This window comes from Sus scrofa, chromosome 13 (assembly GCF_000003025.6).
Source record: "Sus scrofa isolate TJ Tabasco breed Duroc chromosome 13, Sscrofa11.1, whole genome shotgun sequence".
Classification (NCBI taxonomy): Eukaryota; Metazoa; Chordata; class Mammalia; order Artiodactyla; family Suidae; genus Sus; species Sus scrofa.
Window position 1 is genome coordinate 141,008,554 of NC_010455.5, and position 19,457 is coordinate 141,028,010.

Below are 19,457 nucleotides of genomic sequence, written 5' to 3' on the forward strand. Positions count from 1 at the left end.
CAAGTGAAATGGAATTTCGTATACGTATGTGGGGTGTGTGTGAGATCTGGGACCTTGGAGGAGAGGTTGGTGAAGGGTGGGGTACAATAAAATGCCTGCTCTGTATTTCAATTTTCCTTTGTTTTTTCTTTTTTAACTTTCCAATATTTCTGAGGTATGTTTGTAGCACTGCAAAGAAAAAACAAATTCAAGTTAAGTAACTTCCCAAAGAAGGTTGGTAAGAGGAAGAGATAAGATTTGAACTCAAGTCTCTTGACTCCAGTGTCTTGTTTGTTTTTTTTCCCCAGAATATCACATTGTCATGAGATTATGAGATTTCTCTATCAATGCAGCAACAGCTGCAATCTCATTTGTAGCTAGGATTCTGGAAATAATATACAGAACTTGAGATGTAGCCATTTAAATGCCTTATCTTGATGCCCTAGTACATTCTTCCAGTGTTGAGTAGGAGTTTTGCTGAAGAGTTATTACTCATAGCTATTGTTTGAGGGCCAATAAATTTGGACCCATATATTTGGTCATTAAGCTTACTGCAACAAAATGAAGTAACATGATATTAGTTGGCATGTTCCCAGGGATAATAGGCCATGCAGAGTTCTTCAAGTCAGATTTATGGTATAACTTCCTTTTAGTATCTCTTATAGGCTGTTAGCTGTTCTAATGCACACATTATATATCTTATGGAATTTCCCCCAATTCTCTGTGAGACCTTTTTCTGAAACAGGTTCCAAGAGGCTGACTTGCCAAAGTCATGCAGAGCTGGGACTTGGAGCCAGATTTTTGACTCCAAAGCGCAGGTTCTTAATCACTTCATGGTAACAAACAAATAAACCTACAAACACAAAGAGGGAGGAAATAAGGATGGGCAGAGTTCTTTGGAGACTGTCTATGCCCTTCAACCAAAGACGCCCAGAAACACACCTGCAGATAAGTCACTCAGAATTCTGACTCATCACCTTGAGCTCTTGAGAACGCACTTGGGGAATCTAGAAGTATCTCGGGAAAAGGGAGACAGGGTCTATCAGAGTATCTGGGTTTGGGTGGGTCATTTGGGGAGGGTCTAAGCCAGCTGGCTGTACTCTGTATGGGATGCTGTCAGAAAGTCGGACAGGTCTGTGATTGTGTATCTCAACACATTTTACCTACAGGGAGAGACCAGCGGGGGAAGTGAGTTGTAATTGTAAACATGGAGCAGTCACTTATTTTAGTCGGAAAGGGTGTGTTTGGTATTTGTGGGTGGCACAGTGACCTTGTTTTTATGCTTGGACAGAATTGTGAAGTGGCCTCGCTTTGCCTCATTTTATGCGACCTTCTTTGAGGCTGCTGTTTTGTGAATTGTTTACATCTAACAGGAAAATAGATGGCCTGGTTGTGAATGCCAGGCTAGGTTCTGAATGCCAGAGTCTGCTCTTTCATCTTTTTTTCAAGAGGAACTCAGGGTGGAGGCAACTAGAAAGTAAGTCAAGACAGCATTGTTTCTCTCTAACCCCAGGATTTGACTATTTACCTTTTTCAAAGGAAGGAGAGAGAGAGAGATGAAGGGTGGGAAGGAGTGTGCGTGTTTTGGGAGTTGGCTGGGGGTTGGAGAGGGGTCTGGGAAACATGCATTCTCAGCAATGTACCCTTTTCCAAGATGTTCCTGGATCTCATTGTCTTTTTTTTTTTTTTTTTTTTTTTTTTTTTTTTTTTTTCTTTTTAGGGCTGCCACCTGTGGCATATGGAATTTTCCAGGCTAGGGGTTGAATCGAAGCTATAGCTGCCAGCCTACACCACAGGCACAGAAACACTGGATCCTTAACCCACTGAGCGAGGCCAGGGATTGAACTTGCATCCTCTTGGATACTGGTCAGATTCGTTTCCTCTGAGACACGATGGGAGCTCCTGGATCTCCTCTTTGGATGTGGCCACTCGAGCCTTATGATAAAAATGTCACCTGTGAAAGCAAACCCAGTAGCTTACAGCTCTCTCCCCTGGGTTTTTCTTTGATTCAGCCTCACATGTAGGAGGTGATGAGGATCTGGGTGAGGTGAAGCAGAGAAGAGGAACTAGACCCAGGAGAAAGGAAATTGTTCATTCTATAGAAATGAGAAAGCAGCTTAGTTACCAATTTGCTGACCACAGTTTCCAATTCTGGCTTGTCAGTCAGATGAGTGGAGGTGGGGTTGGGGGGTTGAGAGGAGAAGGGATTTTCAAACTCCATGAGTGTGATTATTCCTTCTTCCCTTTATGGGTAGCCAGAAACTACCTGATCTGCTGCTTAGAGTAGGAGCAGTCCCTGTTTATTCCAGCTGATGTGGGAAAAAGTTACAGGGCTGACAAAAATGAGCAAAGGGCTTCCTAAAGTTTAAGGGAAACAGCCTGCAGGGAACCTGAATAGCAGTCTGGGGAGGAAACAGCCAGCCACAGAGCGTGATGACTCATCTGGTGTTGCAATCAAGGTAAAACCAACCCCAGTGTCAGTCTGACACATTTTTGGTGTTAGGTGCTAATTGTTCTCTGCCCATCTGATAAGCAGGTAGAGAACAATTGGAGAAGTGTGAGGTTTCTTGAGACGGTTTTGTCTGGGTGTGTCTCAGGCCTGGCAACCTGCTGGCAACCCAGAGCCAGGCTCTCCTGCTCTCTTTCCCTTCCCTGGGTTGGTGGGGCTGCTGGGGACCTTGATAAGCTGGGTCTGGGCCTCACCCTGAACTGTGGCTTGTGTCTCATTGTGAGCTTCACCTCCAGTCTCAGAAAGATGATGGCAAGTCTGGGCTTCCTGGGAAGGTGAAGAGGATGGAAGCAGGAACGGGGCAGAGCAGGAACAGCCCTGAGGTTAAACTGAAGATGCTTGTAGCAGGGGTTTCAGAGTCCTGAATGGCTATACTCTCTGTAGGGAGGTCCTCAGGCCTGGGTTTGTCTCAGCTGAAAAGTGTGTCCCCCCTTAACGCTGGAGGCCTGGACATAGTGAATATCTGGGTCCAGAATCCTATTTGGGAGGAAGCTTGCTGGAGTTGGGGCAGGGCAGTGGCCAATTGAAGGTGTGTTCTTTTTCTTTTGGCCACACATGTAACAGGACTCAGATACTGTGTCAGGTTCTTAACCCGTTGTATCAGGATGGGAACTCCCAAGACTTGTACTTTTGATGGTATGTGAGGCAAACTTGGATATATATGATATGGGATTTCAGTTCCCCTACCTGGGATTGAAGCCGAGCTGCACTCAACAGACCATCAGGGAACTCCCCTGTTTTCTTATCTAGCTACCTCTTGGTAGAGAAGAGAGGTGGTAAGATTGAGGAGCAACAGGTGGGCCATTTTCCTTCAAAATAGCTCTTTCCTGCTCCCCTTGCTGCTTTGGATCCCACCAACTGGGGTCAATTTCAATTATTAAGAAAAAATCTGCAGAGGAGGTTAAGAGTGGGAACTAGTTGTCACTCACCCCTTAGTATGAATTAGTTTGCAAAAAGGCTTTCTCTTAACCTAGCTAAGTCACAAGGAGAATGGAATTTTGTAGGTAGAGAGAATGTTGAAGCTTAACGAAGCCTTGGAGGGCAAGGCAGGAGTGGGTCTGGGACTGGATTTACTCAGGCATGAGGATGCTGGAAAATCCGCTTAGCAGTGGAAGAAAAAGGCACCAGAACACATGAGAGAGGATGGGAAGGGAGATGGGAGAGAAGCATCAAGGCTTTGCCCAGAGTAAGCTCCTTCCCTTTCCTCTTCTCTTCTAAAAGACCACAGAAAGGAGTTTCTGTTGTGGCTTGGTGGTAACAAATCTGACTAGTATCTGTGAGGACTCAGGTTCGATCCCTGGCCCTGCTCAGTGGATTAAGGACCCAGTGTTGTATGAGCTGTGGTGTAGGTCACAGATGCAGCTCGGATCCAGCGTTGCTGTGGCTGTGGAGAAGGCTGGCAGTTGCAGCTCTGATCTGACCCCTAACCTGGAAATTTCCATATGCCGTGGGTGCGGCCCTAAAACAAAAAGAATGAAAGACCATAGAGAGACCCATCTCAGTCAAGGGCAGGTGTCATTGTCACAACCCAAGCCCTGTCCTGGAGAGGCAAGTGAGCCCAGGGAGGGTTTCAGAACATGGCTTTGGCTCCCTGTCCTGGGAATCAGGGATCATGCTGCTGCCTCCAGCTTTACCACCCAAGAACAGGCCAAGGCTCACCTCCACCCCTCACTTCTTTGTCCCTTCCTGCCCGGATGCTCAGCCTGACTCAGAGGAACTTGGTCGAGTTCGCTGATGAGAGCAGGACCCTGAAGTGACAGGTACCTTTTCTTCATAGGGGACACAGTTGAGCTGTTGAAGTCAGAGAGGCAGGGGGGAAGGATTTGAGAAGCAGCAGCTCCATCTCCACTTCTGGGCTAAGTGCAACAGAAGTAAACTTGGAAGTTCCCACCATTTAACTGTACAGCAGGGTTACTGGTATCCAGCAGGAAACCACACCTTGTTGCATCCATCTCCTGGAATTTTAATGCTGTGAGCTCTTCTGTTGGACCACGCATTTTGCTAGACTCATATATGGCCAGTTATGACAGTGGCAAAAAGAAAAGAGAGTGAACATATTTAAAAGCCCTCTTTATTTATAAGGCTAGGCAAACAAATGCTGAGTTATAAGAACTTCCGTCAGGATTACCAGAGGAAACAGAGATCAGAAATATTTTGACAGTAAATAAAATCACCGACCTAACAGCTGGCTTGCTTCTCCCCTGTTTGAAAGGGGATTGAGGTTGAGATTGGTAAATACAGAACAGTTCCCTCCTTTGTCCCCCAAAGTCCACATACTTTTAATTAATGAGAGAATTGAGGTTACTAAGCACACATCACTCTGCAGTGTCGGAGAGGAAATTTCAACCATTGTTGGCTCAAGATGAGACACTGTCCTTTTAAAAAGGATGCCAAGGTGGCATTGAAAGAATCACTTGAGTCTCTGAAGATGGAAGCCACTATAGGACAAAGTATATTTCAGCACTGTTTTCCTTAGTTCTCTCACCTGGACAGTACTGAGATGAAGGAAAGCCTTTGAAGCTTTCTCTTAGAAAGCAGTGAGAAATACACGCAAATTTGCTGTCCAAATACAGACTCATCTCACTGTGATAACACAAGTTCCTGTGTACATCTTTATGCCCCCAAATTAAAAATAAACAGGGATGAGAATGGTTACTATCTGCTATCCTACCTTCTCTTTTTCCTACAGTCTATAACAGTGTTGCAGACTCCTAGATGAGGGTGAAAACACCAGTGGTGAGACTTTCAGGAGTCTGAGAGCCTAGAGGAACTCCATACCGACTGACATGGCCATTTGAGGAAGAACCCATATAATCCCAAGGAGCACAAAGGTGGAATATTAGGACAGAGCGGTTCCAGAACCAAATGTAGAGTCACTGGGGGTAGGTGGTGCGGTGGTTACTTTTTATTCTTAATATTCAATTCTGCTCCAGTAGAACATGGTACCCAGGAGAACCCAAAACTAGAATACATGGAAAAAAAAAAAGAAAAATAAATAAGGGACTGTTTTAGAAACATCTCATACTTGGGGGAAGAAATGGTGTTAGGTTCATTCAGGCTTCAGTGAAACTGGATTTTTAAAAATAATCTTGCCTTAAGCATCATCACAGGGGAAGAGGTGACACTGAATCTATCCTGTTACATAGTGAACCAATACTTTCCTAAATGACCAGTGCATGATGTTCTATAATGGTGAATGGATAAAACATCTGTGCAAAACTGCAAGACAAACTACTGTAACATATTTTAGTGTAGTACAGTTTTTTTGACATAGTTCAGACTCCATATTGCAACTAGCCTTTAAGAAACTACTACTTGTCAAGTTTTGTGTAGTACCAAAGAAGAATATTCAGTTATCTTTAGATAAAACTACCCAAAATTCCTGCTTTTTTCAACCCATGTCAGTGTGAAGATGTATTTTCTTCAAATCCTTCAACCTAAGCAACATATTATAACAGATTAAATGTAGATGAAATATGAGAACCCCGCTGTCTTCTCTCTATTAAAGCCAGACATTGAAGAGACCTTCAAAAATGGAAAAGAAATGCCAATTTTCTCTCTCTCTCTTTTTTTTTTTTTGTTTGGGAAAAGAGTCACTTCTTCCCCACATAAATATATTGTTAATAGTAACATATATCTGGTTTATTTTTGTTATTTTAAATGAATTAACAAGTATTTTTTAAAATTGTGTTAATTTCCAATAGGATAAAAATTAATAGATATAGCCCCCATAGACAAAAGATGTTTGGAGTCCTCGATAATTTTTGAGAGCATAAAGGGGTTCTAAAACCAAAAGTTTAGGACTGCCTTCTCTTAATCCTGATAGCAAATTAGAATCATCTAAAAATTAGAAAATAAAAAAAGTCTGGGTCCTGCCCCTAGATCAACTGAAATCTGAATCTCAGAGTTTGGGGTTCAAATATGCTTTTTCCCCCCAAGCTCCCCCACGAGGTTTGGTTTTTTTCTGATTGTTCGTTTTTGTTCTGTTTTGCTTTTGCTTTTTTTTTTTTTTTTGTGGGGGTGGGGGCCACATCCAGGGCATATGGAGGTTCCCAGGCCAGGCATCAAACTGGAGTTGCAGCTGCCAGCCTATGCCATAGCCATAGCAACGTGGGATCTGAGCTTCCTCTGCAACCTACACCATAGCTCACAGCAACACCAGATCCTTAACCCACTGAGTAGGGCCAGGAATCGAACTTGCATCTTCCTGGATACACAGGAACCCCCCCCCCCAATGAGGTTTTATGTGCATTTAGGGCTGAGAACCTCCATTCTACCCTCCTGCTGCATATGCATCAGATAAAGTGGGCAGCAGGGCAAGGTGAGCCTGGTGAAGGCAGCTCCTTGGAATGGCTTAGGGTTGGGCAGGGGCCATCTAAATAGATGACAGTCTTTGACATCCACTTGTCATGAATGTATGTGATCTGGAGAGATGGAGGAGCATGCAAAGGCACCAGTCAGAGAAGGAGCTGATTGGTAGATGAAGTTAACACCTACCTCCTGAGGGGATCCACTGTCCTTGCCCTGGTGCCAGCAGCCTCCTGATTAGCCCTCACATCTGAGGTTTTGTTTCTAGACAGTCTAGTGAGGTTGGGTTAACCAGGGAGCAATCTTCAGGTCTCTCCTTATCCCTCTCCTCCCAGAAATAAAACATGTGATGGGGAATACTCACAGTCCAACAGAGAATGGCAAATCCAAACCATGCAACCCCCCAGGCATGTCGGTTCATTGGTCCAGAGATCAGTTCATAGCAGCCCTGGAGGAGTGGGTGATTCCACATGCACGTGAGAGGGGCCAGAAAAAAAGATGTAAGAGATGGGCAGGAAAGCTGATTGATCTTTGAATCAACTTCACTCCAGAGTCCAGTGTAACATCACCAGGCTATTTCTATATCCCTGTGGACAGCCAGGTATTAACTGAGCTCTACTGAAGAAATAGGACTAATCCTAATGAGCAGCTCTTCTGTATCACATTTATTTGTGTCTTTCATACAGTCTAACTAAGTGAGGTGCTATTTCAGCATAACACTTTTCTCATATTGAATATGTGGGCCATATAAAGTATTCCTAATAACATTTGAGATTTTTTTCCTTCCAAAAGATTTTATTGGTGATTTGAAGCTACAGTTACCTTTTGATTTGTTTTCAACAAAAGTGCTTCCAGTTAATGAAAACTAGAGGTTTTATGTTTTAATCATTAAAGAAACCCCTATACTCCACTTTCTAAATTCTCATTTATGTCAGAGTTCATCATATCTTTATAGGATTCTAGAAGAGCCATGGTGTGCGTGTGAAAGAGATTCATTTTTTATTCACCAAGTCATTCATTTATGCATGCTATAATCTGATAAGTTTTTATTTGTGGCCCATTCTGTTGTAGTCTTTGTGAAAAGTGCTGGAGTGAAACCCACACACAGGGCTAGACTTGCCATCTGAGTGACCACTACTAATGCCTTGGAAATGTGATGTCCAGGCTGGTTTCCTGAACCATTGAGGTCCAGAGAGAAAGGCCCCCCTTGAAATGCAGGCCCCGCCCAGTGTCTACAGGTGGCCCCTTGCAATTCTGTCATTTCTGACCCTGCCCCAGCCCCTTGTTCACTCACTAGCACACCCTGCCTTTGTGTGTGTGCCTGGATTTCTCCATTTATTCTTCTCCATCTACCTGATATCTCCATTCACCTAGATGCTCCAATGAAAAATCTTGGCATTATCCTTCACTACCTTTCGCTCAAGCAAACCCTTTCAGTCTGCTTTTTAAAATAAATCTCAAATCCCCACAGGTATTACTTCCTGCTACCACCTTGGTCCATCAATGCCTCACTCCAGGATTCCTACAATTGCCTCCTGGCTGGTTCCCCGAGGCCTACGTCACCCTTGGTGCCCTACTAGTCTTTATATGAGGCCAGAGGGGTCCTTGTAAAACAGAAGTCAGATTACTTCCCTTCCTTTTCAAAACCCTTGAGGACTTCCCATCACCTTTAAGATGAAATGCTAAGTCCTCACAATGGCCCATGAGGGGCTGCAGGTTATGGCCCTGCCTCTATCTGTGATCCCAGCCACCACTACCAGAGGCTTTTTCAAGGCAAAGCTAATAACATCCTTGCGCTCAGGGCTGCTTACTTGCAAGATGATTTCAAAGCCCTGTACCTAATTTTATATGCATGTTTTAAACTTTTTCTAAGAAGACCTCTCCCCAAGAATTTGATAAGCTTCAGGCCCTACAAAGTCTGGATTCCTGCTTGCTTCCTACTCTTCCTTTGCTTGTTCCAGTCTTGCCATATGGATGCCTTGATGTGCCTCAAAAAAGCCAAGGGCCCCCACTTCAGAGCCTTTGCACTTCCTGCTTCCTTTGTTCAGAACTCTTTTCTTCAATCTTCTTAAAGCTAGGGTCTCCTTTCCTCACTTAATTCAGAACTCTGTGCAAATATCTCAATAAAGCATTTTATGGCAAACATAGAGAAAAATACCTTTCCCCCCATCATTTTCTATGCATTTATCCTGCTTCATTTCTGCTCATGGCATTTATCACTACCTGGAATTTATGGTGTCTTGGTTTGGTAACTTGTTTGTGGTCTATAGACAAGCTCTGTGAGAGTAGGAATTTTATCTTATTCATTGCTGAATTTCTAGAACTTAGAACAAGGGTCCAGCACAAAGCAGCCACCTAATCAGAATGAATGGAAAATGATAGGAAGTAATAATTACAGCAATATTATCTGTGATATACTTGATGGTTCACAAACACTCCTATATCCATCACTCATATGATGTCCCTGACAATCCTGGGAGGTGGTCCTTTGTCCAACAATATGTATAGAAGTCCACTTATGACAGGTGGCAGGCACCAGGCTGGGCATTCAGCTGTGACAAAGCAGAAATAGGTTGGGCCCTCTTGGAGCTCTCAGACAAAAGCCCCAGTTTTTTCACTCTGATGTAGTGCCTTTCATGATGCCTTTTTTTTTGTTTGTTTGTTTGTTTTTGTTTTTTTTGTCTTTTTAGGGTTGCGCCCTTGGCATATGGAGGTTCCCAGGCTAGGGGTCGAATTGGAGCTACAGCTGCCGGCCTACGCTGTAGCCACAGCAACACAGGGATCCAAGCTGAGTCTACGACCTATACCACAGCTCATGGCAACTCCAGATCCTTAATCCACTGAGCAAACTGAACCTGTGTCCTCATGGATGCCAGTCAGATTCATTTCTAGTGAGCCACAACAGGAACTCCTCATGATGCCTTTTTAATCATTGTAGTGGTACTTTTCTTGATCTTCCCTAGTTCTATCACAGTATTCTTGAGGTGTAGTGATCAGAAGTTGCATAGCATTTTGGGGGCAGATGAACCATGATGTAAGAATATATATATTTATTTGCCTCTGATGTCCTACATGACATTCTGGAGGATTTCTACTATTACCACACTTATGACAACTTCCCTAGTTTCATTAGTCTTCCTTTGTCATTGTAGATCCTGCAAAGCTACAATGTGGAGGTGAAAAAGAGTCATTTGCCTCTTCATTTGCCCACATACCAACCATTTATTGATGTCTGCTTTTTGCCTGGTGTTATACTAAGTACTGAAGATACAGAATTGAACAATGCATGGCCCTCAAGGAGACACATAGGAAAAATAGACTTGCCAACAAAGAATTGTAATATATTTGAAGGGTCAACTGCAATCATAGAAGGAAAGTGTATGAGATACTGGGGTGGCCTATCTGTTTTGTGGAAAAGGATTGCTACAGGAGAATTAGCAGGCTCTGTAACTCACAATAGTGGTGTGGTGGGAATCTGGAGACAAGGGCAGGGAGAAGTGGGAAGGATGAGTAGATAAGAGATTCTGTTGAGGGTGAAGAATGAGTGAGATTGAAGAAGTAGGAGCTCAGGAATGAGAGACAGAGAAGAATTTCAGGATGTGGGACCTGGGAGGAGCAAGGACTCACCTGGTTGTGATAGTAACCGGGTACTCCTAGTTTGCAGGCCTCCAGGTTGAGAGGTTCTTTAAGCTTGTTCATGACACAGCACTGACGGGGCCAGGGTAGTCCGCATCGTTATTCTCAGTCCGGAAGGCAGAGGTGTATTTCTGCCAGTCGGATGGGCCATTGACCCCACAGCAATAGTCCTGTCAGCACATGAGAGACACAAAACTCCCTTCCATGGTCCTTGCCAGAGCCACCAAAGTAGCAACTGTGATTTTATGGAGAAAGAAGATATGGGAAGTGTACCATATCTTACGTTTCTGAAAAATCCTCAAATGAGAGCTGAAGGTATTTTTAAGGTATTACATTTTAAAGTTTGTGAAATACTTTTACATTTATTACCTTACGAGCTGCTAATGAGCTCTTTTTGACGGGTTAAACTTTCTAAGCCTCACTTTCCATAACTGCAAAATTGGGACAAACATAGTACCTATCTCAGAATTGTGTGAAGATTAAATTAATACACTTATGTGTTTGGCACAGTGCCTGGTCAATAGTAAACCCTTAATATGGAGCAGCGGAAAGGAATCTGACTAGGAACCAGGAGGTTGCGGGTTCGATCCCTGGCCTCACTCAGCGGGTTAAGGATCCAGCATTGCCGTGAGCTGTGGTGTAGGTTGGAGATGCAACTCGGATGTGGTGTTGCTATGGCTGTGGTGTAGGCCGGCAGCTACAGCTCTGATTGGACCCCAGGTTTGGGAATCTCCATATGTTGTGGGTGTGGCCCTAAAAAAAAAACTTAATAAATGGTAATCATTATTAATACTAATATCTTGATAAAACAATGTGAGTTATTATCATGTAAGTGAACTGAGAATCAGAAAAAATTTTGTGGTGAAGAAATTATGAGTGATTCTTCTTGTTTTACTTTCCTATATTTTTAACATTTTCTAGAGCTATTATGTGTTATATTTTATAATGGGAGAAAATAAACAGGAAAAAAATAACCCAAACCCAGTGGCACATGGCATCTACACAGGAAAGGAAGATCACTTAACACATAGCTTATATCTTTACACTTTGAATGGAATTGATAGAGGATAAAACATAATTCATATCACTTTCTTTGCTTTTTATAAATTCTACTAAAATGTTTCAAGGGAAGAAATTAAAACTCTGGCATTTCTCATCTTTAGGGATAAATATATCCAGCAAACTTGGTGATAAAACAACTGTCTTAAAGGACAGTTTGATGGAAAATATCTCACCAAGGAAAATAATCATTCTGTAATTTGACCTGAGCATTTTAGAGGAAAAAGGCTAAGTCTAAACCTGACTTAGTTCAGAACAGGCTTTAAAAAGTTGGTAAGTGGATTATTCAAATGTGTGAGCATTCACATTTTCATTTGAAAAGCTTAGTTCTTTGCTAACAGAGTGGAATAAATACTTGGCCTATCATTGGAAGAGTGCTCACAAGTGAAAAAGTGCCCAATAAATTGGAGGGTCTGATGGGCTAAAAAAATTGATAGAACAGGGTATATTAGAATAAATGAAGGAGATTTTAGAAGATAGAGAGTAAAGAGAGTGTTCAAAGAAGGGGTAGAGGCTATCATGGATTTTGCTGAAGACTGTGAAACACTGGAATCGGGGTCAGTAGAGGAGCTGGGTCAGATGAGGGCTCCTGCAGGGGATAAGAATTAACATACTTACAGTAGTGTAGAGGTGACAGTAGGTATTCTGAAACACTTGTACTTTTGAAGGCATTTGAGGTAAACTTGGATATAAGGTATAATGGCCACTTAGGCCAAACTACGTGTTCAAACCATGTCATGGCCCCTGCTCCTTAATAGGACTACCCCACAGGTGTGAAAACTTACTAAATAAGCAAAATAACAGTAACTGCCACTTGAGTTCATAGTGGGGAAGGAGAGGCACCATTTATTTATTTTTGACTATGGCTTGCAGAAGCTTGACATGGGATCTCAGTTTCCAGACCAGGGATTGAACCTGGGCTACAGCAATGAAAACTCTGAGCCTTAACCCCTAGGCCACCAGGGAACTCCCAAGGCAACATTTTTTAAGGTGGTGATGCCTGAGTTCTAAGAGGCAGAGGGTGTGATTAGTCTAAACTTCTTGACAATGTTATTACTCCTATAAATGGAAACTAATCAACACCATGGCTTAAAATAAAACACAGATCTAGGGGTCCCCCTGAGTCATGTGTATACCCCCAGTCCCTGCCAGTAAATGAGGGGGGAACTGATGAACTTGCCTATGCCTAGTCTTTCTCTCTCTCTCTCTTTTCTGCTTTTTAGAAGCGCACTCATGGCATATGGATGTTACCAGGGTAGGGGTCGAATCAAAGTTTTAGCCGCCGGCCAACAGCCATAGCAACACAGAATCCAAGTCGAGCCACATCTGCAACCTACACCACAGCTCACGGCAACGCCAGATCATCAACCCACTGAGCAAGGGCAGGGACCAAACCCGCAACCTCATGGTTCCTAGTCGGATTCTTTAACCACTGCGCCACGACGGGAACTCCCCTCAAATCTCTTTTTGAAGGAAGCGCCTTTGGAGGCTGTGGTCCCTACACTTTGACATCACACCCAACCATATAGACACCCCTGGATACTGGTTTAGGTACAAAATGGCATCTCCCCACAATAACTGCCACAGGCATTACCTGGAGCATGAGCCTGTCCCAGGTCTTGGTGACCCCATTGTTTTTCCACTTGTCATCGTTGCTTGGAGGACTGTTGTTCTGGTACCTCTCCAGCATCTGCTTCAGGAAGAGGTTGGGTGTGAACTACAGTGGGAGGAGACAACACAAGTGGAAGGGTTAGCACCCTGATCCTCAAGGAGGCGAAGTGATTTGCTTGGCCTGCTGCAGGGGACACTGAATGTTGTCTCCTAGAGTAAAGCCAAGCTCAGAGGCATGGAGAAGGGCTGAGTGTGGGTGTGAGGCTGCTCTGGGTGGCCAAAGTCCCTGTGTAGGAAGGAGACTTCCATCTTCAAAGAAATCCCAACGAGACAGGGTGGACAGGCATTATGGGGTGGCCTAGGGTAGGGGATGGAGAAGAGAGAAAGCTGGATGATGAATTGGGAGGAAGTCTTAGATGTGGAGGATTCCTGATCATCTTATTGGAAGGCCACTGACTATGGTAGAGGAGTGCAGTGCATGGTGGTGCAAGCTTGGGCCCTGGGAGTCCCACTGCCTGGCCTCATGATTCTGCTCTTTCACTTACCAGCCACAGAACTTGGGACAGGTTACTTTACTCTTTAAGTCGCATTTTTATTTTTATGTATAAAATGACAATAGTATTTTATTTCATAGGGTTATTATGAGTAAAATTATATATTTATTATTAACATATGAATTTGCATGAACACACATATTACAATGTCTGGTACAGGGTAAGGGCTTAATACATGTCAGTATATTAGGATGGTAATGATTTGTACCATAGTTGCTGCTTTCTCCTTTTTGAGGTTGTACTCACAAAGTCTCGTTGTGTTGCAGCTGTGATACAAGATGCCACTTCAAAGCCATATACAATAAACATCAGAATGAAGTACTGGAAGGGAAACCAATGGAATAAAAGAATTACATCTACCTATGTTTTCTGTAGCACATGACCCAAACATCATTATTCAATCATTTATGTAATTTACTCAACAAACCCTCACTGATCATCTTTTTGGAGCCAGACTTGGAGCTAGGTGTTAAGCAGTTCAATTCTCTCCTTTCCCCAAAGAACAAACTCTAGTTCAGTATCCTGCATTTCCATTTTAACTAAGAAAAGCAAACACAAGAGAATGTACTGGGGTGTGTGTGTGGTTCATTCAATGGCTGGCAAGAAAGTTTCAGTGTATCTCACACTATGTAGACCCTTATAAATCCCCTTTCACTGGGAGACATTTTCTTTATGGTTTACCGAAAATTTAGGATAACTGAGGTCAGAAAAAGATTAAGTGAACCATGTTTAATATCCATTGTCCCTTTTGATAATCTCCAGTCTCATCAGAGAGGAACAGGCGGCCTCCATGTATACAGCTCCTCACCAGCAACTTCTCTCACCCACTCCCACTCTAGATACAACCCGTCTGGTGAGTAAGACAAGTGGGCTCTGTGTTTTTGTTAATTTTTGTGCGCGCATCTACATGTATATTGTTGGGGGTGGGGGGGAGGTGCATGCGCACATGATGCCTCCAGGCTGCACATGACGACCCTATTTGTGGCTGGAAACCATCTGAAGGACAAATGACCTCTGAATCTGGGACGGGGACTATTTGCAAGAGCCTGTCTTTGCTGTCCCTAGCCTTGCACATGTGCTTGTGGTCCTTGGGTTCTTCTGGGATGGGTGCTGTGAGCAGGGCTGGCGGATGAGTGCGGGGAAAATGGCACTCTCTCCCTGTGTAGGGGAATCTCTCAAAGCAGGACCCTCTGCTGCCCTAACACTCGGCCCAGAAAAAGGCTTTGGCTACTGTTAACTCCCAAGTTACCAGCAGAAGCCCCTTCGGAGGATTCATAATATTTCCCCCTGTATTAGTTGCTAACTTGCTTTTTGTCGAGAGCTTTGCTGGCTTCCCTTTATGGAGGCTCAGAATCCACTTAGAGACAGTCCAGAAAAGAGGCTCAGGTGCAGGTGTTTTCTCCTTCAGCCCCATAAAGAGTGAGTTGCTCCTCGCTTTTCCAGGCATGGTGAAGGATGTTCCCCTGCGCAGGTCTCCCGGCTGTGCAGGCACACACAACTGGCCCGGTGTGAGACAGGGATGCTGCTCAAGCTCCTCTCCAAGGATCGCTGCCCCTTCGTTACCTTTCCCTGCATTCCTCTCCCCACCCTGCAAAAGTGGTGCTTTTACCCTGAAACTAACTCACACCAAGGACCCAGGAAATGTAAATATTTTACATTCCCTGGGCCCCGGCAGGATGTTAGTTCACAGGAAAAGCAAACCAACAAGCGCCTTAGCCTGCTGGACTTGTTCTATGAAGGTGGGACTCAGGTCCTGCAGCATTTGGGCAGGAGAGTTATTTCAGGGCAGGGAGTGGGGCTGAGGCCCCATCACAGTGTGAGAAACCCCTCTCCTGAGCATGGGGACAGAGAGTCGCAGTCTAGACCCAATACTGAGGATTCTTAGCTCTGCTGGCTGCAAATCTGCTTCCATCTGCAAAGGCAGGGCATGAGCTGGTGACTGTGGTTTGGGGAAGAAGCCTCCCTGTGGGTGCCCAGACTTAGAACCTCCACAGTAGGTAGGAGCTGAGGCTGTTCTCTACAGTGGTACCCATCAAGGGTTTCCAGGATCCCTAAAAAGCAGAGTGAATGCATAAAATGGGAAGGGTCAGCCATCTCACAAAATCATCAGCCTTGAACTCAAAAAAGCCTAAAAGGACTCATGCTTTCTCTTAAAAATTTATGTATATTTTGTATCTTAATATATCATTGCTTAATATTAAAAAGATGTTTTATACTACTTATTGTCAGAAGAAAAAAAATCGAATTATCACCTTCTTGCTATGTTTCTCCCTTGGCCAGTGTAGTCTCAGGTTGTATCTGTCGGGTACATGCAACCAGTTGGAGAAACAGATCTGGAAAATACCCACATGTTTCTCCTTTGGAGTCTGTATTACTCTCTGGACTTGCCATCATGGAGAGCATCTTGCCCCCACATGGACAGTCTTCACCTCAGAAAGTGTCTTCCCTTCTCCGTACCCCTCACTTGACCCTCTCTGCTCCCACCCACCCCACTGAAAGCCAAAGCATTGTGCTAAGGGAAGAAAAAATAATCCGTCAAAATTGGTCCAGGAGAGAAATACAGAGCATTTTAAGATCTTACCACCAAAAGGATTTTCCTGTTGGACTTCATGATGCCTACAATGCCTAGGACAGACAGGCAGAAGAGGCAGATGCCGACAAATATGCCAATCCAGGCTGCCCCATAGATGTCATCATTGTCAGTGGCTTCAAGCAGCGGGTAGAGGCTATATTGGTCTGATACGAAGAAGATGCACTCTGCAGTCAGGGCGATGCCGCACATCTGGGGACACAGGGGGATCTGTCAGGCTGTTGGCCAGGAGAGCAGAGTTGGGATAGGGATGGAGGAGTGTGTGTGTGACTAAGAGAGTAAGAGAGACTTAACTCCATCCTCTGCATAGGCTTTAAGCAACTGACATAAACTCTTCATTGCCGGAAAATCAAATCTCTCCTTCCATCCTACCAGCTGGTTTCATACTTCCTTCCACATTTTGCTCTATCTTATTATACTTTGGAGGAGACTCAATTTCAGACCAACTATGAAGCCCTAGGGCCTGAACCAATCAAACAACGGCTTCTTGTACAAAATTAATCTCTCAGCCCCATTCCCACTGCCCACTGCCCAAATTCCTAGACAGTAATATTTAAACTGGTCCTGGTCATACTTAGCAGTGCCAGAGAATCATGGAACATTAGAGCTGAAGGAACCTTGGTGGTTATCCTACCCACCCCTTAGGCTTTATAGATGAGGGATCTTGTCCTTGAAAGGTGATGACTTGCCCAGATTCACACAGAGTCGGAGGCAGGGCTGTGCCCAGAGCCAGCGACATGAGTCCTAAGTGCTCTCCTCACATGGTTCCCACCCCACGTAGGCCGGCTTCTGAGCCACTCTCATGTCCCAGTGCTGGCATCTGTGTGACCAGAACAAGAAGATGCAAACATCTGTGCCCAGCAACCTTAACAGCAGAGTCCATGGAAATCAGACTAAGGTGGGATGAGAGAGACACACCAAAGCCTGTGTTCTGGGAGTGCTTGGAGTCTGACTGTGGCTGGCATGGCTCCTTTTAGACACTTGTGTTTTAAAATCAGGAGGGAAATATTTGCTTTTTTCAACATGGTCTTTTGCTATATTACATAGTTATATATGATAATTTCTATAGGTAAATTCTAGCTAGTATATTTTACTATCCATTTCTTAAAAGGAAGATGTAGGGAGATATTGTCATTATATAATCATATTAATTATAATCATATAATCATAGTCACATAAATACCATTATTTTCCTATAAACTCTCACTTTTTAAAAATTAGTTAATTTACAATGTTGGGTCAATTTCTGCTGTTCAGGAAACTGCATCAGGCATACCTATACATACATATATATATATATATATACACACACACACTCATATGTATATACATTTTTCCCATATTGTATCATGTTCTATCCCAAGAGATTGGATATAATTCCCTGTGCTGTACAGTAGGATTTCATTGCTTATCCATTCAAAACGTACTACAAAGTGTCACTTTGGATTGATCTAAAATCATGATTATAGGAAGAGCAGAATTTCCTGGAAAATTACTTACACCAATAATCACATTTCCAAAAACCAGCAGGCTCTGGAAGCAACGAACAGTGGAGTCATCTTTGGCCATCTTCAGGATCTCCCACAAGCTGAGGACACAGTTGAGAACATCACAACTTGATAGGAGCAAGTAATGAAGGCCACTGCAAGTTCCACAGCAGGATTAAACCATGCCACAATGCACTGTCTTGGGTTCGAAAGCATCCAAACCAAGTCCTTAAGGTATGGAAATTGCATCCTTCCGAGTGATGAACCGAGGCTCCAAAGTCACTGAGGGCAGACCTGAGATGGTGATGAAGCAACTGAGGGTCCCTGGTATGTCTCTGCCCACTCTTGCTCTTGGCCAACTGAAACCCAAAAGATTAACCTATGGCTGGAGTTGGCAATTAGTTCCCCCATGAACTCTAGGCAGTTGCAAAAAACCATTATTTTCAGAATGTTTTGATATCCTCAATATAGCTGGCAAATTAAAAATGCCCTGTCACGGAGTTCCCATCGTGGCACAATGGAAACAAATCTGACTAGTATCCATGAGGATGTGGGTTTGATCCCCGGCCTTGCTCAATGGGTTCAGGATCTGGCGTTGCCGTGAGCTGTGGTGTAGGTCGCAGACACCGCTTGAATCTTACATTGCTGAGGCTGTGGTGTAGGCCAGCAGCTGCAGCTCTGATTCAACCCCTAGCCTGGTAACCTCCAAGTGCTGTGGGTGCAGCCCTAAAAAACAAAAAATAAAAAATAAAAATAAAAGTTCCCTGTCACATAAAAGGGGCAGGGGGTGAGAGAAAGAGGAGCTAACATTTAGTTCCTTCTATATGCCACCACAGATATTTTATATATGTAATTCTCATAACCCAATTAGGTTGAAAAAGAAAAGGAATACGGCGGCTCCATGTTGCAGCTGAGGCAACTACAGCTTAATTGGTAAATGAAGATCCCTGGGGTCATACAACCAATAAGTGGAAGGGCTGGGTTGGAAGCCTTGGTCCACATGACTCCAGGGTCCAAGTGCTTCCCTCCAGCCCACGCTGCTCTCAGAAAATACTTACAAGGTTTAGTGCTACGTGTGGCACTTAAAAAAACGTGGGTCTCTCCCTCCCTGAGGATTCTTTGGAAGGAACACGGGGGTAACTGTTTGGGTCAGTTATTTTGGCTTTTTGCATTTGAATTACCTTGAGATAAGCCATCCATGTCCTTCAATGTTTTATTCTTTTAATTAACTATCCACTCCATGCACTGAGGGTCTGAATCAAAATGTATTATATGATACAACTTGCCTCCTGTGTATACAAAAATATGGAAGGGAGATTGTTGTATTCTAGGATTTGGCTTTAGTAGGGAAGCTGTTTCTCCAAATCATTATCATGAATCTAGTAAGACCTTAAGTACTGGGGGAGTTCTGGGGGGAGGGGAAGAGGAAAGGCTTACAGAATATGTATGGTTTTGATGGGTCAAGTAGAGGTGGGAGGGTGTGGGAGGAAAGGCGGGAGTGACATCCCAGGTGAAAGGAGAGGGAAGGTCCGAGCATAGAGCCCTAGAAGAACAAGGAGCCTGGGAAGTAAAAATTAGCCAGTTTGGCTGAAGTCCGGGCTTGTGAGGGAATCCAGGGGAGACAAGCCTTCTATGTGACTCAGACCTTGCTGAGTTTTAACTTCATCACTACACTCTTAGGGAAGTGCTAACAACCTTCTAAGTCCTCTTAAACAGCCCTCAAT

General features: G+C 43.9%; 1 protein-coding gene across 1 annotated transcript; it reads right to left on the minus strand.

The window, feature by feature from the left end:
• UPK1B (uroplakin 1B) lies at positions 5,400-17,815 on the minus strand. The gene is given in 8 exon segments (NM_001123212.1): positions 5,400-5,450; positions 7,161-7,244; positions 10,424-10,516; positions 10,519-10,602; positions 13,086-13,208; positions 13,903-13,977; positions 16,238-16,438; positions 17,747-17,815. Coding segments are annotated over 8 exon segments (780 nt in total).